At 48.8% G+C, this 27,886-nt stretch overlaps 2 protein-coding genes across 5 annotated transcripts; one reads left to right on the top strand and one right to left on the bottom strand.

The window, feature by feature from the left end:
• Positions 1 to 286: 286 nt before the first annotated feature.
• Mtif3 (mitochondrial translational initiation factor 3) lies at positions 287 to 9,228 on the top strand. Of its 4 annotated transcripts, none has more exons than XM_029477687.2 (5): positions 301 to 384; positions 707 to 866; positions 4,752 to 5,203; positions 7,267 to 7,424; positions 8,342 to 9,228. In XM_029477687.2, exons 3-5 carry the CDS (start codon positions 4,753 to 4,755, stop codon positions 8,561 to 8,563), a joined length of 831 nt encoding a protein of 276 aa, XP_029333547.1. In that variant the 5' UTR covers positions 301 to 384; positions 707 to 866; position 4,752; the 3' UTR covers positions 8,564 to 9,228. The 4 variants fall into 4 exon arrangements, with proteins under 4 accessions (XP_021018991.1, XP_029333547.1, XP_021018990.1 ...); XM_085837442.1 differs by having other exon boundaries at positions 308 to 373; XM_021163332.3 differs by lacking the exon at positions 707 to 866 and having other exon boundaries at positions 287 to 373.
• Gtf3a (general transcription factor IIIA) lies at positions 8,550 to 15,725 on the bottom strand. Its single transcript, XM_029477819.1, has 10 exons — positions 15,513 to 15,725; positions 15,175 to 15,480; positions 13,492 to 13,592; positions 12,920 to 13,016; positions 12,228 to 12,316; positions 11,385 to 11,458; positions 10,883 to 10,963; positions 10,069 to 10,298; positions 8,974 to 9,033; positions 8,550 to 8,789 (listed from the first exon to the last, which is right to left on the bottom strand). Exons 1-10 carry the CDS (start codon positions 15,723 to 15,725, stop codon positions 8,622 to 8,624), a joined length of 1,419 nt encoding a protein of 472 aa, XP_029333679.1. The 3' UTR covers positions 8,550 to 8,621.
• Between the last annotated feature and the right edge of the window lie 12,161 nt (positions 15,726 to 27,886).

Genomic DNA, 27,886 nt, shown 5'->3' with positions numbered 1-27,886 from the left:
AGGTGGCAATAGTTTAACACCACCCAGCAGTTGTCTAGCACTGTAGAAGGCATTATTCATCATTATTCATGTAACTGGCAGAAGCGATGCAGTGACTGTCCCAGGGACTCTATATTTTAGCGTCCACTTGGTCTTTGGAGCAGCAGGTTAGTAACAAATTTCTCAGTTTCTTACTCAGGCCTGCTGAACGATTCTTTTTTTTTTTTTTTTTTTGTCGGAGGACTTTACTCCACTAGCGGAATCCGCAGGCCGCAGCTGCACCCTCCCTTTAAGGGACTCGGGAAGTTCCGCCTGCTACGGAAGCCGACGCGGTCCTCCGGCGGAGTCCAAGTACGGACCTGCTCGTTCTTCCTGCTCGCCTACCCCGACCCAGGTAACGCTAAGGTGAGGGCTTGGCGACGGGGCTGAGGTGGGAATGCTTGTCCTGGAAACATTCTGTGCAGAGAGCCCTCCGTGGACGTGGGGTGGCAGTAGCACCCGCCTTCGGAGTCGAGCCCAGTTGCCGAGCTGCCGACAATCACTTGCTCTCCAGCCTGGCCAGTTTCGCTGTTTATGTGCGCACGCACGCTCCTTCCACGGATATGGGGGGCATAGGACAACTGGCATCCTGGTGGGCATGGCGTCCTGGTGGGCGTGTCTGCTGCGGACCCCTTGTGAGCGTTTTGGGATTTTTTTTTTCCTTTAATTTTTGATGTTTTTGCAACAGGGTCTCACTATTTATCTCTGGCTGTCCTGAAACGCACTCGGTAGACCAGTCTGACCTCAAACCTATAGAAATCCTCCTGCCTCTACCTCCGAAGTGCTGGGATTAAAGGCGTGCACCGCTCGCCGTGTCAGGACTTTTGAAATTCCTTCCAGAATTGAAGGTGAGAGAATTCAGTCATAGGATGAAGCCAACGTTATTTTCGCAAAATATGGACTCTACTAGAACCCATCCCTTCCTTCGGGAGTGAATATGAGCCCTCAATATGTCAATGTGAGCTTGTGATTATGAAGTGTAACGATTCAGAAAAAAACGTAAAGAAATAAGTGGTAGAAATAAGCTCCTGTCAGGCCATATCCTGTCAGGATATAAAGCTAAAGCTTTATCCCTCGGAGGCAGAGGCAGAGGCAGGCTGATCTGTGAATTGGAGGCCAGGTCTCCATAGTGAGATCCTGTCTCAGAGAGAAGGAAAGAAAAAAGAAATGAGTATCATTAGGTTGAAGAGCTGCTCAGTAGGCAAGGCAGAGTAGACAGTTCAGTGCCTGGAACCTAAAGGTGGAAGGAGAAAACTCAGTCCACAAGGTTGTCCTTCGACCTCCACACTGGCACCATAGCATGGGTGCCCAGACACATCAGACAGACAAACAGACAGACAGACACACAAGCACCCTTACCCACTGAGCCATCTGGCTGGCCCTGAATCTTTGCTTAGTATTAGATAGTGTAGGCTGTGAGCACAATCAACACTTTTCCGAGTTAACTGATACAGTTTCATAATTTTTAGTGTTGAGAAGGCTGCACTGATGAATAACGTTAGTGTGTTTAGGATCACTTTAGGAATTATTGGAACTCCCGTACTAATCACAAGCCATAATTTATTATTACTGTTGTTGTTGATATTGTATTAGGAAACTCAAGTTTGGAACTCAAGTAGCAATTTTAAAAATAAAACATTGTAATACATTACAGCTTAGAGATACTCTAATTGGGTTCATACTGAAGAATGTTAGCAGAAAAATATTAATAGGTTTTTTTGTTTTTTGTTTTTCGAGGCAGGGTTTCTCTGTGTAGCCCTGGCTGTCCTGGAACTCACTCTGTAGACCAGGCTGACCTCGAACTCAGAAATCCGCCTGCCTCTGCCTCCCAAGTGCTGGGATTAAAGGCGTGTGCCACCATGCCCAGCTGTATTAAGAGTTTTAAGAACAGAAGACTGGGAACCATAAAAAGTTGCAGTTGATATTCTGCCGGGGCCTTGAATTATCAAAACATGTGTGAGCTGTACTTGGCACTCATTGCCGTTTGAGACGGTGAGAACCTTGGAGATTCTGGTTTGACCAAAACTAAGTAGAGAAATACGTACATTAGTGTTACAGAAGTTATGTGTGTAAAATCCTTACTTGTGGTTCTTTACACACAGGCTGTGAAGCTAATGGTATGTATGTGTGTAGGTACATAGTAATATGTGTGCCCCAGTTTGCTTTCTATCGCTGCGAGAACTACCATAGCAAAAAAGCAGACCACTTGGAGAGGAAAGGGTTGATTGGGCTAGCTGGTCCATATCATAGTTCATCACTGAGAGAAGTCAGGGCAGGAACCTGGAGGCAGAAACCAAAGCAAGACCACAGAGGAACACTGCTCACTGGCTGGCTCCCCGTGGCCTCTCAGGAAGGGTAGTGCCCACAGGGGGTTGGATCTCCTACTACATCAGTCATTACTCAGGAGAACGCTCCACAGACTTGCCAGGTGACTCTAGCTTGTGTGAGGTTGACAAAGCACCAACCAGGATAATGCACAAAGCCAGCGATGCCGTTCAGTTCAGTAGGATGACACATGGACACTGCAGGCTGGATTCATCGCAGTGACACGGCCACTGAGCTACTACTTCTTCCGGGCATCAATTCCTGTTTCTTTGTTTTCTTTACACATCAATTACAAAAATCACTTGAACAAAGCAAAGAATGGAAAGATGAGCTAACTAACGCCCGTGTTCAGATTCAGTAAATGTCGCCATAATCGCACTTTCTAACTCCCATTTTCCAGCCGAGCCATTTCAGAAGGACACGTGTCGTGATCCTAAATACGTCAGGGCTTGCCTCCCGAGAGAGTTTTATTCTCACACTGAGAAAGCTGTTGGTACCTTTTGCAAGTTCCCAATACCTAATCTGCGTTCCTGTTTCCCAGTGTATCTCTCGGAGGATTTTTCTCAAACATTACATTTTGTAATTTCCCTAGCTTTTTATTCAAAGCCAGCCCATCTTCCCTTTTCATCCTCACCAAGCTAGTGTGTTGTCTCAGAGTCTGGGTTTGTGAGATCTCCTTCCCTGTGGCATCCTCCAGGTCATTGCTCTCTGGGCCCAGCCTTACTCTGGAAGCTGGGTGGAGAAGCGAGCCACTTTGGATCACTTCAGGGCGAGGCTGTGTTGTGGAAAGCTCTGAGTATTTGCAGCAGCTTCGAATCAGGAGGCATGCCTGGGGGGTGTCATGCTTTTCCTTTGGTGGCGGTGCCACCCTGACCGTTGGCCATGACGGTGACAGCCAGCGTCCTCCTCAGCAAAGCGTTCATACGTATTTAACCTGGGCGCAGTGTGTGGTTGACCCTGTGGCATCAGCCTTGTACCTGAAGGTGATTGACTCTTGACTAAATGAGCCGTTTTCCTTGGTTCCAAAATGGTGGTGGTGGTTATTGCTGTTTATTATTATCATAATCATCATGGAGATGCTAGGAAGGAGAGCTCTTCCTCATCAACAGAGATGGGCACAGTTTTCCCTTAAAAGACAGAGTAAACGCTCAGCTCTTTCTGTTTACCAATTTGCCAGTTTTCCATGGAGCCGGGGTGTGACGGTGACACACAGTGGCAGTTATCATCTTAATAGATGCTTGCATATTCGGCGTGTGGAAGGGAATTGCAGCCATTTTCCTGAATGTTTAAATAATACAACTGGCTGGACTAAGCCCCTTCATGCTGCCAAACTGTAAATGAAGTATCACCACCAAGCAAAACTAAATACTCTCGGGGAGACCTGGAGACCAGGTATCTGATAGAGGAGGCACTGTCAGTCAGGGCTGGCCCAGAATCATGAGACAGAAGACTGGGCACCATGGTGGTTGCTGGTGGCTTGCTGTCCACTTTGGACCTGGCTGTGACTAGAAGATGAAACCAGTTCTCAACACATGCTGTTTGTCCCACTCTCTTCTACAGAAAGATTTTCCAAGATTGTTGCTCTGAGGATTAAACCAAGGGCCTTGTACATTAGGCAGATTCTCTACCACTGACCCAAATCCTGAGGCCCCAAATAAGGAATTCTGAATAGTAAATAATAATTATGAATTTGTGGGGTTTTTTTCATCTGAGATAGGCCTCACTCTGTAGACCAGGCTGGCCTGGAACTCACAGAGTTCCCTCCACACCCCTGCCTTTTCAGAGTGCTGGGATTAAAGGTGTGGACAAGAAGCACAGGGAGAAATGTTTTGTTGTGGTAAGGAAGCATTTTGTTAAAAGTCCAAGTATCACTCAGTTGTTTTATTTCTTATATTTTACACGTGCTTACCCCATGCGTGTATATCTGTGCACCACATGTGTGTAGTCCCCTCAGAGGCTAGGAGAGCATGTCAGATCCCGCGGAACTATGTGGACACCATGTGGGTGCTGGGAATCTAATCCTTTGGAAGAGCAGAGGACTCTTAACCTCTGGGCCATCTCTGCAGCCCCTGAAATGGCATTTCTACTGCATCCTCACAAACAAACCCCCAGATGAACTTAGCTTTTGGAGCTGGCACTATAGGATCTAGGAGAAAATAGATGTCATGAATGTGGAAGAAAAAGAGATTGAAGTAGCCACACCAGCCAACTGCTCAGTCTGATCTCCAGCTGCCAGGGACGGTGCCAGCCAAGGATCCATGTCTCTGTGTCACCTTCCTGCATGTGGATCTGGTGGCCTGTGTGCTGTAAGGCTCCTCAGACTCACCTGTGGCACACTCAGCTGCATCCCAGCAGACCATCGGCATCATCGATTGCATTGTAATAAACCTTCTCCATTACTTTGTCAGGATGGCTGTTCTTCTGATGAGGTTGATGCTACAAACTACAAAGCTTGACCATAACTTAATTGGAAGATGTTTGCAAAGACACGCTGTGAAGCCAGACCCAACACCGCTGTCCCTGTGTGCATCCATCCCAAAGCTGCTGTACCTGACTTCTGCAAAAGGTTTTAGTACTGCTGGAGACCAGCAGGGTGAGAGGAAACAGAAAAGAAGGGATGCTTTCTCTAACACCGGCCGGAAGATTAGTGAGCGAATTATCCGCGTCCTGGATGAGAAGGGCATGGACCTGGGGATGATGCATCGAGCAGATGTGATCAGACTCATGGACAAGCAGGACCTGAGGCTGGTGCAGAGGAACACCAGCTCAGAGCCACCAGAGTACCAGCTTATGACCGGAGCGCAGATCCACCAGGAGCGGCTAAAGCTCCGGGAACAGGAAAAGGCCAAACCCAAAACTGGTAGGTGCTCTGGTGTGTTTGCGACTTGATCTCAGCCTGTGGGTTGTGAACCCTCTGAGGGACGGATGGTCCTTTCACAGGATAGTGTGACAGATAGTTACAGTAATGATTCATAACAGTAGCAGAATTACAGTTACAAGGTAGCGACAAAATAATTGGGGGGGGGGGGCACCACCACATGAGGACCTGTGTTAAAAGGGTCGCAGTGTTAGGAAGGGTGAGAGCCATTGCTTCTGCATGACCCATGGGGCAGTGGAGAGATGTCCACCAGATCTAACCCCCCATCCTGTTGCTCTGCTTTTTAAGCATCTTGTAAATCACAGAGCACCTCTTGCCTCTGTACATGGCCAGTCACCTTCCCAGGCAGGCACGTGTCACGGAAGCCACTCAGAGGCCAAGAACTGGGTACTAAGATGGGTTGGCTTTTGGTGGCTCCCAGTTGTGGAAGGCCTTCACGGTGTGATCAGGGTCAGGGCTAGCCTCACGGTACGAGGCCGTGTGCTGTGAGGAAAGAGAACGTTTTATAACACCACAGGAATGCTGACCACAAAACAGGCTTTCAAAGGAAACTAACCAGGGATAAGGATGTCAAACCATGGCACAGCCAGAAAACGTTGAGCAGACTGGAGAACCTGGAGACCCTGAAAGGCTAATGTCTGGGAGCTTTTACTTCATTCTGATGGAGACCCAGGGCCAGCTAAAGCAAGGGGTTGCTAAGAACATTTTCACCCTAAAGGCCTATAAGAAAAGGTAGTTAACAGCCGGGCGTGGTGGTGCACGCCTTTAATCCCAGCACTTGGGAGGCAGAGGCAGGTAGATTTCTGAGTTCGAGGCCAGCCTGGTCTACAAAGTGAGTTCCTGGACAGCCGGGGCTATACAGAGAAACCCTGTCTCGAAAAAACAAAAACAAAAAAGAAAAGAAAAGGTAGTTAACAGCAATAGCACCCAAAATCAGTTAGCCAGCTGCCATTCAGAGGTAAAGTCTGAACATTACGAACCCCGTTCCCAGATGTTCCTGTGTGCGCTCATGGACTTCAGCCCATGTTAAGGTGACAGATGGTCAGAAACGGTATGCAGATTGCTTTTTTTTTTTTTTAAGCACATTGTTTTCTTGATCTACCCATGTTTATAGGATAGCTATGGGTAAATTATTATAATTATCATGATAACTAATACGAGTAGATCTGATCTGTTAATCTATGTCCATGGCATGGGCCTCTTCCCAATTGTTCATTATTTATGAACAACTCTGGGTTCTATGAACCTAAACGGACCAGGCTGCCAGCCGCAGCATCAGGTGAGTCTTCCTGTGTTCTCAGTACTGTCACACTGTCAACAGTGACAGTGAGGAGTCCCTGGTCGTTTTAATGTCACCGTTCTCCAGTCTGGGGCACTTCTGTGAGTTGCCTACTTGTGCCCCATTGTTTCAGATTTATAGCTCTGTCTATTTTTTTTTCTTTTTTGGTTTTTTGAGACAGGGTTTCTCTGTATAGCCCTGGCTGTCCTGGAGCTCACTTTGTAGACCAGGCTGGCCTAGAACTCAGAAATTCACCTGCCTCTGCCTCCCGAGTGCTGGGATTAAAGGCATGTGCCACCACACCCAGCTATTATAGCTCTGTCTAACACAGGGTCTGGAGGATGGTTATGGGTCACAGTGCCTGTGCACAAGTGTGAGTTTGAAGCCCCAGAACCAAGGAAGAGCCAGGCTCAGCAGCCAGTGTGGGTGCTGCAAGCCTGGTCCTTTGGGGAGCTATGGGGTGTGGGGGTTGAAGGTGAGAGCCAATACTCAGGGTTGTCCTGACTCCACCCCTACCCAAGCCTGCACTCACAAGCACACCCACAACCTTAAGAAGTCTTAAATATTATTTAGCAAGTTAAAACGAGCCTTTATGCCTATCTCCCCAATTTAAAAAGAAAACAGCGGACGGTCAGCTCCTGGGGGTGAAAGTGAGAGTAGGGCTGCAGTGGCCTCTCTGGCTTCAGATCTGTGGGCGGGAAGCTGAGGTTTCAAAGGAGAGTAGGAAACAGACCGACGAGCACTCAACTTCATTGTCCCCAACCAGGACCAACTGTGACCAAAGAGCTCGTTTTCTCTTCAAATATTGGACAGCACGATTTAGACACCAAGAGTAAACAGATCCAGCAGTGGATAGAGAAGAAATACCACGTTCAGGTCACGATAAAGAAGAGGAAAGATGCAGAACAGTCAGAGGAGGAAACGGTGAGTGAGAGCACCCGCGGGGCCGCCAACTCGCTGACACAAAAAGAAAACTGCAGAGAAACTGGAAAGTCTACCACGCACACCGCCTTGGCTTCCTAGTGTCAAACTGGGTCTAGTAGGTTTTTCATTAGATTCTCCACACGCGAACTGTTCTGGGGCTAGAGATTGCTCAGTGGTTAGAGCACTGACCACTCTTCAAAAGGACCCAGGTTCAGGTCCCAGCACGCACACGGCAGCTCACAACTGTCTATAACTCCAGTATCAGGGGAGGGAATCTGACATCTTCTAGACCCTGCGGGCACTGCGCATGAGGTGCACATACAGAAGCAGAGGCAGAACACCCACACACATTTCCTTTAAAAACGCGATAGAAAAGCTGTACGTTATTCTAAGACCTGCCGGGTGGCTAGCAGTTAAAACAGCGACGGTAGATAGTCCACAGGGCTCCCTTGCATACACCTGCAGAGCCTTCCTAGTTAGAAGCCCTGGAGTCTGCATGCCGCTGGTGGTTAGACCTAGCTCACTCATCACCACCAAAGGCAGCACTGGTCCAGTGGGTTCCAACCTCAGCTGTTTGCATCACATACTTGCAGGGCACAGCTCAACCGGTCCAGGCTTTTGGGAGTCCAGGTGGGATCTGCCTCCCTCCCTCCCTTCAGAACAAGAAAGGCACTTTGTCAAGACCCAGTGTTTGATTCCGGGGATGCTTGGGTGTGTAGACCCTCAGTGCTGTGACAGAGTGGAGACCAAGTGTTAGGTGAGCATGGAGTTCCCGTGTCGATGTCAGTCACACGGGAAGATGCAGGACCAGCCCAGCCTGTCACAGCAGCTCAGAGAGTCCTGTCGTGGGCATGCTCAGATGTCACCACAGCATTAGACCCTGGTTCACATTAATCGTGCACTGTTGTCCTTTGTAGGAGGAGATATTTAATCAGATTCTCCAGACCATGCCCGGCATAGCAACCTTCTCAAGCAGACCAAAAGCCATTAGAGGAGGGACTGCTTCCATGTGTGTTTTTCGTCATTTGAGCAAGAAAGAAGAAAAGGCATACAGAGAATCCCAAGAGAGCCAGAGAAGAGACTCTTTGAGCAAAGACGACGACGGAAACAGCAAAGAGTCGGATGTTGTGTGTCAGTGATTTTAATAGGAAAAGTGCAGGCCAGGAGCCTCTGCTGGCCGCCCTGAAGTCTTCCCGCCTAGCAGACAATGAGTAAGGCGGCTGGCGGGGGTAGCTGGGCCTCTGGGCTGCTGCTGGACTCTGCACTGGCGTTAGGCAATGAGTAGTCGGGCTCTTGTTTCCTCTTAGGAGGGAAGTACCCACTGAGGCGAGAGGCCAAGCTGCGTCTCTCCCGAGGGGCTCTTACCTACGGGAGTGAGGAAGACAGACAACTGAGTTGCCCATTACACAACGGGGATCCACTCCAACAGATGAGCCCCTGATGGGAGTCACACCCTCGACAGGCACAGACACACAGGATGGGGTATGTGGATGGACAGACGCCAAGCAGGCCTTACAGCCGAGTGCTGGCCCCAGCAGCTGCCACTTACTTTGAGCTTCATCCTCTTCTTGTCGGGATCATGCACGACACTGTGCCTCATGAGACTCTGCTGCAGTGCAAGGAAAAGAAGGATGCTTGACCTGGGCCTGCAGAGGTGGCTCAGTGCTTACAGCATTCGCTGCTCGAGGAGGACACGGGTTTGGTTCCCAGCACCCGTACTCCAGTTCCAGTAAAAACTCTTGGTGTCTGCTAACCTTAAAATGCAGTGGTCCAGTGTGCAATAATAAACTACCAGCTGCCTTTCTGTTGTGTAGTGAATCTGACCTTCACCTGACTCCCTAACCAGAGCCAACTCTTTAGCAGAGCGAGCGACTGTCAGCCTGCTGGCATGTATGGGATTTACTTCTTCCTGATCCAGGGTAACTGAATCTACCTCAGCTACGTCCCTAAGTGCCAGGGGGAAATCTGACCTCTGCCCTGCTGGCTATGACGACAGTGGTGACCACGGGACCTTTCTGTGGGCTGGGCTGGGTTATGTTCAGTGACTTTGTAATCCACAGTAAGAGCTCTTTAGACACCAGCTAGGCTTAGGCAAACTGTTCAGTTCCCTACTAGGAACCATGCTCCCACCCGATCCATGAATCATGCCAAGATTCCAGAGCCTAGAGGCTGTGCATTTGTGCTACCCACCTCCTCTCCCAGACCCTAGGCGATGGTCAGAAGCTCCTAATCACCTCAGAACGTCCCCTAAGTAGGAATACAGGCCCCGGGCTCTCCCACTCAGCATGGCTAGAATCCCCCAGGAGTGGTTCTCAGCCTGCTACTCATGACTCCTCTGGGGTCATATACCAGATAGCCTGAATATCATTATTTACAATCCATGCCGGTAGCAAAATTATAGTTATGAAGTAGCAACTAAATAATATTATGGTTGGGGGTCCCCACAACATGAGGAACTGTTATTGGGTCCCAGTATTATGAGAACCACTGTTCTAGAATGCCTAAATAGGCCTGTTTAGCCTCCCAACCCCAGGGCTCCTGCATTTCCAAGAAGTTCTCCACCCTCACTGAGAACTGGTCTTGTCAACCTGGAAGATCTGCAAGCTGGACATGAACACACCAGCCTGGAGCGGGAGACACTCACTTTCATTGCAAATGTCTTGCCACAGCCAGCATGCTCACACACAAATGGGCGCTTTTCCTCGTGGAAGGAGAGAATGTGGCTCTGCAGGTTGAACACGGTTGTGTAGGTTCTTCCACAGCCTTGCCGCGGACAGCGGTACACATCCCTTTCCGGGGCGTGAGTCTTCATGTGCTGCTTAAGGTAATCTCTGCGCTTGAACGTCCTCTGACATACAGTGCAGGTTATGTCCTCTGGGAGGAGAGACACACACGTGTAAACCAGCATCACATGAGTAACCCGTCTGGTCCTATGACTACACACAATCTGGGGACTTCACATGGGAAATGTCAGCTTGTCTCACTGCTATGCTGGTTTCAAATCCCTCAAGTTCACTCATGGCTCCCAACATCCTGAGTCCTCACCAGTCAAGGAGCAGGCGTCCTCGGTGTGATAACTGAGCATGAGGAAGTATGCCCTCATAGCATCTACCTTTACCCTCTGACACAGCAGCATCTCCTAAGTCCTGCAGGGCCTCACGAACACCCGGGCACAGCCACACCAGCTCTGAGGCCTGCAGGGCTCCCTCGCCTGTCACAGCCCAGGAAGCCAGCACTACCCTGAGCTCGAAGCAGAGCCCCCTTCCTTTACAGTGCAGGTGAGCATCTCACTCTCTCAGAGCACACCATGTGCTCCGCGGGGTTCAGAGCACACCATGGGGTTCAGAGCACACCATGCGCTCCCCAGAGCTCAGAGCACACCATGCGCTCCCCAGAGCTCAGAGCACACCTGGCTCTCCCCAGGGCCAATGCGCTTCCACAGCTCCTGCCTACCTTACCTTTATGGGCTTCTCTCATGTGTTTCAGAAGCTCTGTCCACGTTTTTCCCATAAAAGAACATCCCTTTTGACACAGGTAGCCTGTTCAAAACAAAAACAAAACAAGTTATCCACTGCCTGTTGAATGCCCAGGGCAATCCCTGATGACAGCCAAGAAAGCCTGTGCGCTCCCCTCTCTGAAGTGTGCCGCTCTGCGGGGTGCAATGCAGCGGGCTCCAGTGACCCCTGCTCTGAAAGCTCCCATCATCCAGACTTTTGCACACTTGAGTGACACACAACCAAGTGCGCAGGAACAGTATAGCACCAGTGGACGTGGCAAAGAGGAGAGGATAGCAGCAGAACACAGCACAGTGTCTCTCGGGATAAGAGGCCAACACTCAAATAATACAACAGGCACTTGCTTGTCACACAGCTTTGTCTACTCAGCGTGACCACAGAACAGACCCAGCCCACCCTGCCGGTGGCATGCTCCTTGCGGCCAGCACAGTCCCCATCTACGTACCCTCGTGAACTTTCCCATGCCGTTTCAGCCTGCTGGGCGAGGCAAAGTGCTTCCCACATCCCTCGTGGGTACACCTGGGACAATAGCAGGCGAAGCATCAGCCAGGCCCTTTCCATGGACAAATCTGAGATTCCCTCTTCCCCCACACCAAAGCCCATGTCTTCCCACACCAAACCTGTCATCCAAAACAAAGATTAAGTACAGTCCCAAATACGAACACAAGTGACTTGGCCAGCTTTGGAGCAAAACAAGCCATTCTGAGAAAAAGTCACATCTTTTGTTTGTGTTATCAAACTAAAAGTTCTCTGAATTCTGGAAATGTCTTGTGGCTACAGAAGCGACATCAAGAGGCTGTCTGACTCGGTTTGCACTTGACCAGACATAGAGCTGTTGTCTGGGGTCTGCCCAATATGCTGCATACGGTCAGACGAGAACACAGCACAGAGGCTGGGGACCAGCACCAGAAACACACAAGAATGTACAGCAGTCGGTGCAGAGCTCCAGACACTGGCAGCACAGACAGGCCACAGGGCTGCTGGTAAGACCTCAGTCACTGCAGCTGTATCAGCGCAAAGGGCAGCCTATGGGAGCCAGGGGCAAGGCCCCATCAGCCAGACTGTGCAGGGAGACACTGCCCCAGGAGGGAGGCAGGCAGGTTCCCTGGCACCCCTGCCCACCTCTTCTTTGTCCCTCTTGAGTACTCAGGAATCCCTCAAAACAAGCAGGGCCTCATTACTCCTGTTCTATAGTAAGAAAAAAAAAGCCCTCATGACACAGAGCCTTCCTCGGGATCCTGATCTTAGCGTTCCACTCTGAATCCCAGAGCGCTGGCAAAGCACCAACCTAAAGAGCGGCTCGCTGGTGTGCTGGCACTGATGGGCTCTCAGCTGCTGGTGCTTCTTAAAGGCCTTCTTGCAACCTTCAAAACTGCACTGTTAAAAAAAAATAAATAAATGCACGGTTTAGTACAGGCAGGGGATCATCAGTTGCTGAAGTTCTTTAAAAGGCAGGAGAGATTGCTCAGTGGTTAGGGACACTTGCTTCTCTTGTCCCAGGTTGGGACTGCAGCACCCACGTGGTGGCTCACAACCATCTCTGACTCCAGTTCCACAGGACCTCACACCCTCTTCTGACCTCCACAGGCACCGAGCACACATATGGTATATAGATACATATGCAGGCAAAACGCTTGCACATAAAACGTAAAACCTTTTTTAACTAAACAGTAAAGTCTCTCTGGATCTGAGTGTCTCGGGGAATATAAACTTTCACCCACTTGGTCTCCATGAAAATCCTTCATCTTAAGAAGCATAAAGAACAGCGACATTCAGAAAAGCAAAAGCGCCTGTGCCGGGTCGGTCACCAACCAGTCACGTGAATGCGCCCTAAGTCAGTTTGCAAAATGACAACCTGAAAAATGGGGATAGCCCATGCTGGGCTTTACATATCCATCGAGAGAAAATCCGGTTCACAAAAACTCAACTTTGGTAGCAAATGTAAAAACAGAAGGTTGAAACACCTAAAGCCATACTCACCACATACTGTTTTTGTGGATTTCCATGTTTGCGTTCAATGTGTTTCTTCAAGTTTGATTTTGTGTTGAATTTCTGATTACAGCCATCATCTGCACAACTACAAGAGATTAGAGATTGTATGAACCAAAACATAACACCACGGCGGGAGACACTTTAGGGGGCTGGAGAGATGGCTCAATGGTTAACAGCACTGGCTGCTCCTGGAAAGGACCCAGGCTAAGTTCCTGGCACCTTCATGGTGCCCTGTCGCCATCTTTAACTCTAGTTCCAGGGAATCAGATGCCCTCTTCTGGTCTCCACAAGTACCAAGCATACAGGGGAAGATAAAAAAGAAAGCAGCAGAGGCCATTCCATGACACAGTAAAGGGACACGGACTTTATATCATCTGAGCACAAAACCACCACTGTCATAAAGTCACGTGCTTGCGTGTGACAGGAAAGAAAGCCAGTGTGAGCCACAGACGACACTTCTGAGGGTCAGACTCAGGTTGTCAAGCGTGGTGGCAAGCACTTTACCCGCTAAGCCATTTCCCCAGCCAGCCATTCTTCATCCTGGCCAGCCCCCTACTCACACAAACGGCTTTTCCCCAGTGTGAATCAGGACATGCCGGCTCAGATGGTAGTCTCTGATGAAGGCCTTGCCACAGCCCTCATAGTTGCAAACAAATGGCCTCTAGCAGAAAGGAAGGGGGGAGAAAAGAAAGTTTTTACATTAAAAAAAAAATGATTTCTATTGGGGGAGGGAGGCATGTTTACACCACGGCATACACATGGAGGTCAGAGGACATCTTCCCAGAGTGACTTCTTTCCTTCTACCCTGTAAGGTCCCCAGGTCGGGCTGCAAGTACCCCTCTCACTGAGCCATCTCCTCAGCTCTGTGCTGTTAAAAGTCTGACTTGTGGCAGGCAACACCTCAGATTTCCCTCCAGGGACATGTCCATTCAGAAAGGTGCCTGCCAAACACGGGCACGACTTAATTCTGTAGAACCAAGTTCCACATCAAAAACACCCCATCTTCCCACAAGTCACCGTGGCACACAGGCTATTGTTCTGTGGATGTCCAGCATCTGATAGGCAGGTTAGCCTGCTCCTATGGGGTGCAGGCTTCCCCAGCAAACCCCTTTTCAAGGTGGCTTTGAACCCAGATAGCCTGTCTGCCCAGATCTCTGCTACAGCGTCATTTTACAGCAAAGAGGCAGAGGAAAGAGCAGGTTGCGTCTCATCACAGGTGACCTGTGTCCATACTAAGAGATAGCAGGCACAGGGACAGTTAAATGTGTCACAACAGCTGAAAAAGCTCACAGGTGCAAAGGCAACCGAAGGAAACAGCTCCCAGCCCCAACCACAATCTCCAAGTGAGACCCTGGAGGTGGCGAAGGAGATGCTGTCATGAATCCACAGTAAAGCTATATCATATCCTAACATCCAGTTGGGTGTTTCCCAACTATGGAAATAATCTGAAATCCAGGAAGGTGGCATCAAGACTTCAATCACAGCCAGTGGACAGGAAGACACAAGTGAGCCGCACTGCTCAGCACAGCGTCAAAGAACCTTGTTCAGATCCAGTCCCAGAGCAGGACCGGTACTAATCAAATTATTGTCGAGTTTGGAACAATAAACACAACTTCAAAGCCATGTGTGGTGGTGCACACCTTTAATACTAGCACTCTGGAGGCAGCGGCAAGTGGATCTCTGAGTTCGAGGCCAGTCAGGTCTACAGAGTGAGTTCTAGGACAGCCAGGGTTACACAGAGAAACCCCGTCTTCTCAAAAAAAAAAAAAAAAAAAAAAAAAAAAAAAAAACAATGATAATAATGATGATGGTGATGAACCACAACTTTTAAGTGTCCACTAGAAAGCAAGCTCTGCCTCTGATACAGGGACAAAGAAAGGCCAAAATGTGGGAACAGAATGGTCAAAGAGAAACTGGGATAAAGTCACAAAGGATGTTATGAGGGACAACAGTGGGTTGGTAAGTCTGTCAAGAGATAGACCAGGGTGCAACCAAATAGAGGAAACAGGGGAAAGGGCCAAGCAGGAAGGTTTTTCCTGACCACCCTTACCCACAGCCTTGGTACCCGACCAAAGCCCGACTGCAATTAAAAGGGTGCACACTTGTTGCTTGCAGGAAATCCTGACCTCCTAGAATTCGGTCTTTGCTGAGCGCCTGCCCTGCCCTGCCCTGCCCTGCCCCAGCCAAGGCCAGGACGCAGCCCCAGCGCCGGGCCCCGCCTTGCACACGGGCGGCCAGGTTACCTCCCCCGTGTGCTTGCATAGGTGCGCGTCTAGCTTCCAGGCTTTGTTGTAACTGGCGCTGCAGTCGGGAAAAGAGCAGATGAACCTGCTGGGCAGCGCGGGGCGCGGCGGCGCGGGGCCCTCACAGGCCCCGACGAACGCGTCCGCGATGGTCAGCGACGACACCGCTTCCGCGACTGACACCCGCGGCTCCAGGGCGACACGATCGGGCCCGGGCTGACGCGGGGCAGCCACGTGCGGTCCCCGGGAACGCGGGACGCAAGCCACCGGCGCCCGGAGACTTTGAACTTCCGGGAACGCGGCCCGCTAAGGCTCCAGGCCCCGCCCCTTAGCCCCACCACCACCACGCGCCACGACTGCGCATGCTCCGAGAGGCCGTGGAGCTCGCTTGCACATGCGCATCGAGGACTCTTGCACGGCGAGAGGCAGCCAGGCTCTGGGCTCTGGGTTCGCGGCTTAGGGAAACGGAAGCGCTGCTTAAACGTCCCAAATATCAACCTGACATGACTTAAGGTGGCCTGTTTTTCACATTCCAGTTTTGCCCTCTGCATCCTGCCACCAGCCTCAGGACATGGTGAATCCCAAGCTTGTCTGCTCCTTGGAGTCACGTGGAATTTTTTTCAAAATTCCAAAACCCAGAACTTAACCAGGGCCCGCTAAGCCTTAATTTCTTTTTTTTTCTTTTTTTTTCTTTTTTTTTCTTTTTTTTTTTGGTTTTTCGAGACAGGGTTTCTCTGTATAGCTCTGGCTGTCCTGGAACTCGCTTTGTAGACCAGGCTGGCCTCGAACTCAGAAATCTGCCTGCCTCTGCCTCCCCAGTGCTGGGATTAAAGGCGTGCGCCACCACGCCCCGCTTAAACCTTAATTTCTGACAGCAATTGTGCTGGTGTTTTGTCAACTTTCCTTTTGTATCACTGAGTCCTCTAGTGTTTGACGCTGTTTTCAGTTGTGGGATATCCTCTTTCCCCTATCTTGATTTAATCTCCGTAATGGCAGAGACTGGAAAATACCCTATTCGAATCCTCCCTGGCAAAGTGGAGCGCATCAATGAAGGGCTGAACCGATCTTTCTGCTAGTTGGATGACGACAACCATGGGAAATCTTAAAGCTTTTTTTTTTTTTAATGAATATCTTTACTGAAGAAGGTTAGAATGTACTTTATTCCGGTCAAACTAATCTACAAGAAAAAGGATTGAATGGAGGGCTACAGCGGTCTCAACACTGTTGACAGGTCTTTCTCTGTGCGGCGCTGTTGGGATCACATGCTCAGGGCCCCCTCTGCTCCTTGTAGTCATGCCCCATGCGCATGTGCGGATTGCTGGCCGGCTCTTCCTTCCTTCCAGTCCCTCTTCCCCTTTCTCACTCTCTTGTCTGCTCTACCCCATCAGCGGACACGCTTCTTCCAGCTCCAGTCTTCTGTCTCTCCTTTTCCCTGAAGATCAGCTTCTAGAAGATTCTGAGGTCCCACCCCTGTGACCGTTGTTTTCCAAGGATTTTGGTCTCAGTCAGGCAGCCTGGATTTTATATCATCTTTTTCTCCTCCTTGTTGATAACACTCGTTAGACAATATGGGACCCAGCCAGGATTCAGGTTCTTTCCAGACCCTAACATACCAGTCTCGGGAATGTGGAGTGGGGGGGGGGGGGCGGATTGTGAGTCATGAACACAGACAGAACTAGCCCAGTAGTGGTAGTGCATGGCTTTAACCCCACACAGGAGGCAGAAACAGGTGGATCTCTGAATTCAAAGCCAGCTTGCTCTTACAGAGTGAGTTCCAGGACAGCCAGGGCTATACAGAGAAACCCTGTCTCGAAAAACCAAAAATAAATAAATAAATCAAACAAATAAACATAAACCATAGATAGAACTGTTGCATCTCTATTCCAGCTAGTGAATTTCATTTATTAACCTTTATCCCAAGTGGCTGGAGATCTTTTTCACTCCTGAGTTCTGAACCCAACACAGTTTGCAGGGTGGGTGAGAGCTATGATTCCATCAGAACAGGGCTATTCAGGGAGACTTCAGTTCATCCTCAACTCCATGAAAAGAATTCTGCTACTCGGGGTTATTCTTCCCACAAACAATTCCAGATAGCATTCCATTTCTGTTTATCCCATCAAGACCTTGCCATCCGACTGACGTGTCACAGGTGGCACGTTGAGAACTCTTACCCCTCACCACACCACAGCCCACAACTGAGGAAGGCGCCCCTTCCAGAAGCTACTCCTTCCCGCTCTAACATTGTCTATGATTAGCAAGAATCATAGAGATTTTTTTTTGAGCCAGCACTTGAGAGGATAAATATGATACTAAAGAAGAAGTGGCCATATAGTGGATGGGAAAGAAAATACTAAATGCACACTAAGAGGCCATTGTCATCAACAAAGTCAGGTGTCTGGTCTTGAGGGGGTAACCAGATAACTGGAAAGGAGAGGGCGTAGAAATGCTTAGGTGTAATGGTGACTCAGCTGCCCCGGTGTAAGTCAGAGGCGTGGGCTTTAGGGGTCTGCGACCTGACTCTGCACCCTATTTCCGAATTGACCTGAGTTAATTAATTAGTTTCTCTGAAATCCATGTTTTGTGCAAATAACAATTATAATGTCTGTGGCCCACAGTTGTAAGAATTGTATGAAATGATGGCCTCGTGTGAGCTACTGTGTTTTAATTACTTAGCCCCATGTGAAGTAGCTCGCATGACATTTCCATCTTTCTGAGGAAGGTTCCTCCTTGCCTCCAGTGAAATTCTTGGCAATGGACACTTTTGAAGCTTCTGTGATGGAGAAGTCTCTATGGTATAAAGTACTAACCGTGACCTCTGGCCAGCAGCCAGGTAAGACCCCAGGCCCTAAAGCCCTAGAGGATTTTGCCACAGTCAGTCCTTCAGAAAAAAAAACATTTTAACCCTGGCCTGTTGTGGGTTGCACTGGTACTGTTTCTATTCTAATGTTAATTCTGCTTCCTCAAGAAGGGCTACCCCAACTCAACTAGATCACTACTCAAGTGATTTCACGTGAACATTCTCCCCATTTTAACTGGTCATAAAGGCTAGAGCCTGTGATTAGGCAGTGGAAAGAAAAGGTGGGACTATAGGTTTTTTTTTTTGGGGGGGGGGTAGAAGGAGGAAGAAGAAGATGGAGGAAGAGGAGGTAGAAGGAAGGTGGAGCAGAACCACTTGACCTGGAGAAGCCTCATAGCAAGGGATCTCATAGCTGGAGAATAGAGTAGTGGTAATAGACCTGCCCAATCTAGGCGTGCAGCTTATAAATATTGTAACTGAGTTGTGTGTTTTTTACACTGGCTTACTGGGGTTGGAGATTTACCACAACACTGGCCGATTTCTTCATTGCAGCCTGGGAGAGACACTGAGTAGAAAAAAACCAGATGAGGGCTGCGAGATGGCTCAGTGGTTAGAGCACCGACTGCTCTTCTGAAGGTCCTGAGTTCAAATCCCAGCAACCACATGGTGGCTCACAACCACCCGTAATGAGATCTGATGCCCTCTTCTGGTGCGTCTAAAGACAGCTACAGTGTACTTCTGTATAATACATAAATAAATCTTTGGGCCGGAGCGAGCAGGAACGAAGCGATTGGGGTTGACCAGAGGTCCTAAAAATTCAATTCCCAGCAACCACATGAAGGCTCACAACCATCTGTACAGCTACAGTGTACTCACATACATAAAATAAAATAAGTAAATCTTAAAAAGAAAGAAAAGAAAAACCAGCTGAGCCGTGCCCAGACTCCTGACCCACAGAAACTGTGTGATTAAAAAGTGCTGGCTGTGGGGCTGAAGGCCTTTAGCCCCAGCACTCGTAAGGTGGAGGCAGGTGGATCTCTATAAGTTCCAGGAGAGCCAGGGCTACACAGAGAGAGACCCAGCTCAAAAACACTGAACCAAATACAAAAAATTAAATGCATGTTACAAAACACCATAACAAAAATATGTGTTGGCTTAGACCACTAAGTAAGAGGGGAATTTGCTATTTAGCACAACAAACATTGAAGGGCCAGAGTTTTGTACTTCATAAAATAACTCTAGATCAGGTGGCACCGAACTCTCACACGGGAGAGAATAGCGCAGTAAGAAGGCCTTTCTGGAAGCCAGGAGAGACTGACACAGAATTCAGTCATTTTGAAATTTTTACTATTTTATTGGTATGGGTGCATTGCTGGCTCCGTGTGCGTATCTGTGCATGTGTGCATGCAGTGCCCACCAAGGCCAGAAGGGGGCGGAAAATCACCTGGTTAGAGGGTTCTGAACCACCCTGTGGGTGCTGGGAACTGAACCTCTGTCATCTGGAAGGGCAGCCAGTGCTCCTAACCACTGAGCCATCTCTCCAGACAGAATTCAACCATTTTATGTTTCTAACCAAAACTCAGATATATAACGTGCTAATAATGAGGATGTCTGGTAAAACTGGGACCATACACTCTCAGCTAATCTGCCCAAGGAACTCTTCAATGTGTAATCCTGTTTATCCCATTAACATCTGGAAATTGGACAGAAGGCTCTATCTGAATACATGCCTTGAAACTTAAATGAGCAGCTGCATCTGCCCTTTCCTCTTATTTGAGCAGTGAGAAGGTCTCACTGTGTAGTCCTGGCTGGCCTGAAACTCACTATGTAGGCTAGGCTAGCCTCAAACTCGAGAAATCTGCCTGCCTTTGATTCCTGAGTGCTGGAATTAAAGGGGTGAGCCACCACGTCCAGCAATATGGTCTTTCTTTTCTGAGCCAGGGGGTAAGGTAGAAAGAGTTTGGGGTGGCTCCAATTGCCACTACCTGCATGTGACTCAAGCCGCAGTCCCTACCCGGTACTGGCTCATCTGAAGAGTAGTGGGTACCCACGTCAGCCGTCCCCCCACAGTGGTTTCAAGCTTTGTAAGACATCTCAGTGAGCTACTTGATCTCTCTACTTTGGCTACCTCACAAGTAGCAAGGCTCCACTAACCCACATAAAGCCCAGAGCAGAGCACGTGGCTGAGGGAAGGGTTCTGAGAAATTAACTCTCATTGCCACCGTTTCTGTGATCTGCGTGTCAATCACAAAATATCATGTCTGTCAGCAGTTACCGACAGTGGGTTCTTGCGTGCTGGTAAGAAATAGTTGGATGGATGGTGCTAAGTAAATCACAGAGTTAGAAGACAATGGTTCAATAAAAAAAAAAAAAAGCTCGGGCTGGAGAGATGGCTCAGTGGTTTAGAGCACTGACTGCTCGTCCAGAGGTCCTGAGTTCAATTCCCAGCAACCACATCGTGGCTCACAACCATCTGTAATGGGATCTGATGCCCTCTTCTGGTGTGTTTGACGACAGCTACATTGTACTCACATACATAAAATAAATAGATAATTCCTTAAAAAGAAAGAAAGAAAGAAAGAAAGAAAGAAAGAAAGAAAGAAAGAAAGAAAGAAAGAAAGAAAGAAAGAAAGAAAGAAAATCTAACCATTCTGTGTCTGGTTTAAGTAAGAAAAATGGGTGGGTCCTGCCTCCAAAGCAAGAGAAGCCAGGCAGAAATAGGACAAGGACTCCCCCAAAGGACACATCCCAACCAACTGTGGTCCTACTGTGTTCCGGTCCTGCTGAAAGTTTGCAAGGTTTCTAGGTAGTCACTCAGTAAGGACGAGCTGGCACTCATGGCCCCGACTGTACAGTCAGCAGACGCCTCACCATCTCCACACCCAGGCTTTGAACGTTCCCTTTGGTGTTCGCCTATCTAGATTCATCTTGCAGATGGCGTAGGGACACGGTTACACCTACTGTCTTCATTAACGTCCATCTCACGACTCCCAACATTTTCTTTTTCTGGTTAGCTCTCCTCTCCCTTGGTCAGATCATGTTTTCCTGCAGCCGTAATAGCTCTGCCGGGTATCACCACAAGCCTGCCATCCACTTCAAATCCATTTCAGTTCATAGGAACCAGGTTTTGTCTAGTGAGTCAGGCTTAATTGCTCCCTAATTACCCGTGGGGTCAGACTCACGAACATGCAGCCTCCATCTGCAGCACGGGCAGGGGTTTTGTGTTTGATAATCTCTCCCAGCAGCCAGCAGAAACATGCCTGGCGGAGGTGGGCAGGCATCTTTGGGGAGTCCTTGCCCCATTTCTATCTGGCTTCTTGGCTTAGTTTGGAGGCAGGATCTACCCATTTCTCTTCCCTTCCACTGATAGCTTTTTTTGATCCAGTTTACTGTGGTCATACCTCACCTCAGCCATAGTCAGAACCCACATTCATCCTCTCTGAGCCTCTCCACAGTTGCTCAGGGCTCCTTCTCAAATGCCAGCTGTTTGAGAAACAACCCACTGTCGTTGGGTAGAGCTGTGGTTCCTTTGTGGTATACTTGCAAGGTCTCGCAGGACCTACCAGTATCTGCTCATGTCCTATACTCCCACAGTGTCCAAGTATGCTTGGCTGAGCTGCCTCCATCAGCCATACTGCCGAACAGACACTACCAGATGCTGCAGGCCCTCTGTATTCAAAGGTTCTACGCTCATGAACTCAACCCATCCCAGACCAAAAACGGCCAGCTAGCCATTGGTCCTGTTGGGGATGGGGACAGACAGAGGGGATGTCAGATAAAGGCAACTAGATCTGGATGTAATATCTGAGAAGGGCCTGATTCATATGGCCCTACATAGGATGTGTAGGTGCTGCCAGGATTCCCTTGGAAGCAAAGAGATGGGAGAACCATGGACAGGAAGTCTGAACTCTGGGCCTAACTTGCCAAAGGCCCAGGCAGATTTTTAAGCTTGAAGCAGGTTTTCTCCTTCTTGGAACTTTCAGACTACTGGCCTTGTCTTACTCTAAAGTCAAGGATCAAAGGCCAAATGATCCCTAGCCTGTCAAGGGTCAAAGGTCAAGTGATCCCTAGCCTGTCAAGGGTCGAAGGTCAAGTGATCCCTAGCCTGTCAAGGGTCAAAGGTCAAGTGATCCCTAGCCTGTCAAGGGTCAAAGGTCAAGTGATCCCTAGCCTCTGTGCCTATCTGACCAATAATGCAAAACGAAAGAGAAAGGAGTGTGGAGGAGCCTTGGGACCAATCCTTTCTTGCTGGTCTCGGGGTTAACTTCAGACTCAGGAACCATCTGTCTTCAAAGTGGAGGGTTATATGGGGAGAGGAAGCAGGCAGGAGGGTGTGTGTATTCCTCCAGATGTCTGAGGCCCTGTTCGAGACATGCAGGCTGATTCCCAGAAGACTGCGGCTCTCAACTCGCTGAAAGATCTCAAAAGGACCAAGTTTACCCAGGGAGAAGAGCAGACAGCTAGGCTTTTTGCTACAGTATGTCTTCTAAAAAACCTGGGCTTTGAGCAGATGTAGAGACAGCTGCAGGCTCCTCTATGGGCTCACCTGCTCCCCCAGAGGGAAAGGGATCTAAAAGGAGAGAAGATGCCTTCTTCTTTTTGTTTTTCTTAAAAAAAAAAAAGGAAGGAAGAAAGAAAGAAAGATTTATTTATTTATTTTATGTATATGAGTACACTGTAGCTGTACAGATGGTTGTGGGTCTTCATGTGGTTGTTGGGTATTGAATTTAGGACCTCTACTTGCATCGGTCAACCCCACTCGCTCAATCCCTGCTCGCTCCTGCCCAAAGATTTATTTAAATAAGTACACTGTAGCTGTCTTCAGATGCACCCGAAGAGGGCGTCAGATCTCATTATGGGTGGTTGTGAGCCACCACGTGGTTGCTGGGATTTGAACTCAGGACCTTTGGGGAGCAGTCAGAGCTCTTACCCGCTGAGCCACCTCTCTAGCCCGAGGATGCCTTCTTTCAGCTGTAGCTGGAACGGAACTTTCTGCTTGAATGTTTTTGTGTTCTAATTCTTCAGACCTTGGGTTCAAGAAACCTCCTGTGTAATTCCTAGCAAGCAGAGAGAAGGCAGGTCCTTCCTCATTCACCTTATCCTTCTATCCCTACAGTTGCGCGCTCTCCTTACGAACCAAAACTATAGCACCTGCATTATCCTGAGGCTGAATGACCTTTTCTCAGGGGTCTGCAAGTGTGTCTACCTACTGGCACGTACGTTACTGTTGCAGGTCCAGCTACTTCATATTGTTCAGGGAGTGGAGTCCTGTGAACAGGCAACAGGCAGTGGAGTCTTCATATGTGTATACATGTGCCTATATGGCATCCCCAGGGTCTAACTGCCTTTTAAATGGACTTCAAATCATTTTCCCTATTTCTCAAAGACATACCCCTTCTCTGAGGCAAAACGTGATCCACATGGGAGTCAGACGACCTGGGATTGGGTTCTCAATCTATACTACTTGTCAACTGTGAGTCTGGGCAATCTGCTCATCTTGTCTGTCCCTCAGTTGCTCTACCTAAAACAAATGAATCTCCAAGTAGAATTGCATGCATGACATTAAGCTCTGGGACAAAGAGAGGGGAACCAAATGGATACAGCCCTTGCCAAAGGAGCAGCATGGGGGCCCGGTTTAACCTGGGATGGGGAAGAGCCAGGGGTCATGAGGTACTTGGGGGACAGAGAAGGATGGAGTAGATTTCATCCAGCAAGGAAAAGAGGTGGCAATCACTCCTTCCATGCGACCTGTTTTGATGTTGTCTTGATCTGAGCCAATGTTGTTTCCCAAGGAAGGAACGACAACTATACAGTGCCATCTAGTGGTGAGGAAAACACATGCGCGTTCCAAATCATACGTCTTTATTGGATTTTATATGACATTAGCAGGTGTAAATAAATTGCATGCTATTACACCCTCAATTCCTCCCATATGGTCGGGCAGCATTTTAAAGTGGTCAGCAAATGTTGACAGCAATCTATCTTTGTCCCACGAACACATTTACCACAAGTAATTAACTTAACTACCTGATAAAAATGTCATTGGCATGTTGTAATGCTAGCTATTGTCTGAAAAGACTTTGACTGACAGTTTCTTATGTTGGCTCTCCGGTTATCTTTATAGGCACATAATCAAATCCAAATTTGATCATTAGTTTATGATTTGATTAAAGCAAACAGCCAAACTGTGTAATCGTCATCCAAATAGATGTATTCTTTGCTTCAATAATGGGCTTTGGATTTTTATATCATTAGAAGACAATAACCAATTAGTCTGATTGCTTTGTGGTGTTGCCAAATGCGGGGGAACCACACCCACCCTTCTTATGAATGTAATTTCATCAGCAGGATTCCACGGGCTCTGAAATATCAATCTGTCTGCTTTCCGGGTTCCTGTTGCTGCTCCAGGAGCGCCCATCATTTCATGCAAGCCTTTCATTGCTTTACAAACAGGAGCGACACAAGCTGAGTTTCATGAACCATGGCGAGCATGCCCGCCTGCCTGGGGTCGGGTTGGCAGAGTCTGAATGGCAAAGCAGCAGCTGCCAGAGCCTCGGCTGCAGCTCCACACCCTCCTAAGAGCTGCGGCTCCAGGCTGTTATAAACAGCTTGAACAATGGACAGCTCCTTGGGGTTGCTTCAGCTGTGACTAGCAAAGTAGCGTGTGCCTTTTCCATAGACTTCAGTCTTCAAATCGGCAAACAGCCTTCTGTGTAAGCTGGGCACACAGTCTCCTCCTGTGTGCTTGTGATAAAGGACACCTCAAAAAGTGTGACAATTGAGCCCGGAGAGATGACTCAGCGGTAAAGAGGTTTTGCTGCTATTGCCTAGAGTGCAGATTCCATTCCCAGCTCACTCTATTGCCAGTTCCAGGGGATCTGATGCCCTCTTCTGGCCGCTACAGGCACTGCACTCATGTGATGCACAAACATAACAAGCGGAACATCCATTCAGATATGTTTCCTTTAAAACATTTTAAAAGATTTATTTATTTAATGTATATGGAGATATGTGTATCTCCATCCCTGTCTTCAGACACACCAGAAGAGAGGGCATCGGATCCCATTACAGATGGTTGTGAGCCACCATGTGGTTGCTGGGAATTGTTTTTGGTTTTGTTTGTTTGTTTTTTGTTTTGGTTTTTCGAGACAGGGTTTCTCTGTGTAGCCCTGGCTGTCCTGGAACTCCCTCTGTAGACCAGGCTGGCCTAGAACTCAGAAATCCGCCTGCCTCTGCCTCCCAAGTGCTGGGACTAAAGGCGTGCGCCACCACCGGCCCGGCTGGGTTCCTGGGAATTGAACGCAGGACCTCTGGAATAGCAGTCAGTGCTCTTAACCGAGCCATCTCTCCAGCCCCTAAAACATTTTTATTATAACACATTTTTAGAGTTTTTCTCCCTCTGCTTAAAGGGTTGTCTGGAATCAACAGTCACTTTTATTAATGTGAGTGATTTCTCAACCCCCTGCCCAGTGCTGGGGCTCAGTGACCTTTTCGAGCCTGTGCTGGTGGAGGCCATGTCTCCAAACCACAAACTATGAAATAATAAGACCCCAGTACGGTGTCGATGTTTCCTGCAGTAGCAGACTCAAGTTATGCCTTTGGCTGTTTATTTGAAAGGCTAAGGTAGGATAAGACCAATTTCTAAAGCCTAGTTTCCCACGCACATCCTGAAAGCATTCCTTATTTATCTACATCCATCCAGCCCCCAACACCGGAGGCAACCTGATCTTTGCCCACAAGTGCCAGCGGGCCTCGGACCCATATGGTCCTCCGAGCTCACTGACTTCCGGTAGGGAGTGCTTGAGCGCCTGTGTACAGGCTCCTGGCTCTACTGGTCTCATCCTGGTTCCACCCCTGCCGCGTAACACCTGTGCCTCCCTGGCGAGAGGAAAAGTGCCCGGGAGCAGCAGGCCACTGGGGGGGGGGGGGGCAGGCGACAGCACCCATTTGTTTGCTCAGTAAATGCTTATCATGGGCTTATCCAATTAAAAACAGAAAAGAGCCAGAGAGGGGCGGGTCGGGAGGGGCAGACAAAACACAACACTTCCTGGATGCAGACTGTGTCCAAGGTCCTAGGTCACCCAGAGGTCTGGGATGAGAGACCGTAGCGACATCAGAGATTGTTAACCACACAGTCTTCCGGTCCCCTACGCTCTGTGGTCGGTGAATTTGTGAGCATTTAGCTGATATGACCGGAGCCTGCCCCGCTAGGAAGTCCTGGTGGCTCCAGACATCTAGCTGTCCTCATTCAATATTCAACATTTATCCCAGACACTTCCGAGGCTCCTGATGCAACCTGCCACACTGACCTCAGTGCAGCAGGAAGCTAAGGGGACATTGGCGCTGCCAATTCCAAATTACCCTTCGCAAACACAGTGCCCTTTACTGGGCAAACACCACCCAGTTCAAGAATGGTGAGATCGAGAAAGAACTTTACACACCATTAATGTTTTACAACCTCTCTCAAAAAGTGTCACCTTTAACCCTTGAGACTAAGGAGGGACTGCTCCCCAGTGGGTTCTGGGTACTGACATTACCCCTGCCACCACGATCCTTTCATCTGCAGAAACAAACAGCTTTCTCCCTTCTTTTTCTTTTCTTCCTGGGACAGGGTTTCTCTGTGTAGCTTTGGCTGTCCTGGAACTCATTCTGTAGACCAGGCTGGCCTTAAACTCAAAGGAATCCACTTGTGCTGGGATTAAGGCATGTGCCACCACTGCCCAGGTAGACAGACTCTTTCAAGTGCCTGAGGAAGCTAACCTTGACTTTCTAGAGCTGTACTACCCAGCCACTTGGCCGCCCTCTGGAATGATATATGACAAGCGTCCGTTCCAAGTTCCGTTCCAAGTTCTGCCTAGCCTGCAACAAAGCCAGGCCTCTTCGGTAGTAAGGCAAGGAAACTCACTGTCGCCTCAGAGATTAGTGGAGTTGGAGGCAGGCACAGACAGAGGGAACGGCAGAGGTTCTGAGGTTGACCCAGCTCTAGCAGAGACATGCCAACTGGTCCTCCGGAAGGACTTCACAGATGGCGTTAATGAAGCCAAGTTGGGTCTACAGGGAGACATCAGGGGTGCATCAGAATTCCAGAGCCTGGCCTACCTCCCTGGACACTCAGCCTAACTTAAACAATGTAAATGACAGGCAATGTTAACAGTTTCATTTTTATAGATAACCAGTGTCTAGTTATTTGCAACCTAAGAAGTGGGTCATTAGTAGTTGGTACGATGAATAATTCACACACTAGGGGCTGGAGAGATGGCTCAGTGGTTAAGAGCACTGACTGCTCTTCCAGAGGTCCTGAGTTCAATTCTCAAAAACCACACGGTGGCTCACAACCATCTGTAATGGGATCTGATGCGGTCATCTGGTGTGTGTCTGAAGACAGCTACAATGTGCTCATTATAAATAAAATAAATAAATCTTTAAAAAAAAATAATTCACACACTAAAATTAGGCAGACATAGGACTGACTGAGAGGACTCAGTGTTAGGGCTGGGTTCCTTCCCGGAGGCCTGCTGGCTGCCTCTGGACACCACCGCCCAGCATAGTTAGAATTCCCGTAACGCTGAGGGGGAAAGCTTTGGTATTGGCGTTGTCTTGACAATCACAGATATTCTTGGGGTTTTGTTTATTTGTTTGGTTGGTTGGTTGGTTTGGTTTTTTTAATTTAACTTCCTGTTGCACCTGGGACATTTTCATCTCTGTCGTTTGGTGGGCTTGTTTGCTTGGTACATGGGTACCGTATTTCAGAATCTGCCTGTACCATTTTAGTAGCTTCCCCTTAACATACAAATGTATGACTCACGTGGGCACCATCTGCGCCCCTTGTTTCTAAGTCACAAACACCGTGTGTGGGTGCATATAGGTTTTGGCTTGTCAAAGTGTGTGTGTGCGTGTGCGTGTGCGTGTGCGTGT

This window comes from Mus caroli, unplaced genomic scaffold (genome assembly GCF_978045245.1).
Source record: "Mus caroli unplaced genomic scaffold, Mus_caroli_1 scaffold_4, whole genome shotgun sequence".
NCBI classification, from domain to species: Eukaryota; Metazoa; Chordata; class Mammalia; order Rodentia; family Muridae; genus Mus; species Mus caroli.
Note: the sequence above shows the minus strand (reverse complement) of the source record. Positions and strands in the feature narration are given on the sequence as shown.

Bases quoted from the DNA above. Each gene is read 5' to 3' on its own strand.
- Mtif3 (XM_021163332.3), top strand. From the start codon at position 4,753: ATGGCTGTTCTTCTGATGAGGTTGATGCTACAAACTACAAAGCTTGAC. The intron at 5,204-7,266 runs GTAGGTGCTCTG...GTCCCCAACCAG, and splicing joins AAAGGCCAAACCCAAAACTG to GACCAACTGTGACCAAAGAG. The intron at 7,425-8,341 runs GTGAGTGAGAGC...TGTCCTTTGTAG, and splicing joins AACAGTCAGAGGAGGAAACG to GAGGAGATATTTAATCAGAT.
- Gtf3a (XM_029477819.1), bottom strand. From the start codon at position 15,725: ATGCAGAGGGCAAAACTGGAATGTGAAAAACAGGCCACCTTAAGTCAT. The intron at 10,299-10,882 runs GTAAGGTAGGCA...CTCTCCTCCCAG, and splicing joins CATGAGAGAAGCCCATAAAG to AGGACATAACCTGCACTGTA. The intron at 8,790-8,973 runs GTAAGTGGCAGC...TCACTCCCGTAG, and splicing joins AGAAGAGGATGAAGCTCAAA to GTAAGAGCCCCTCGGGAGAG.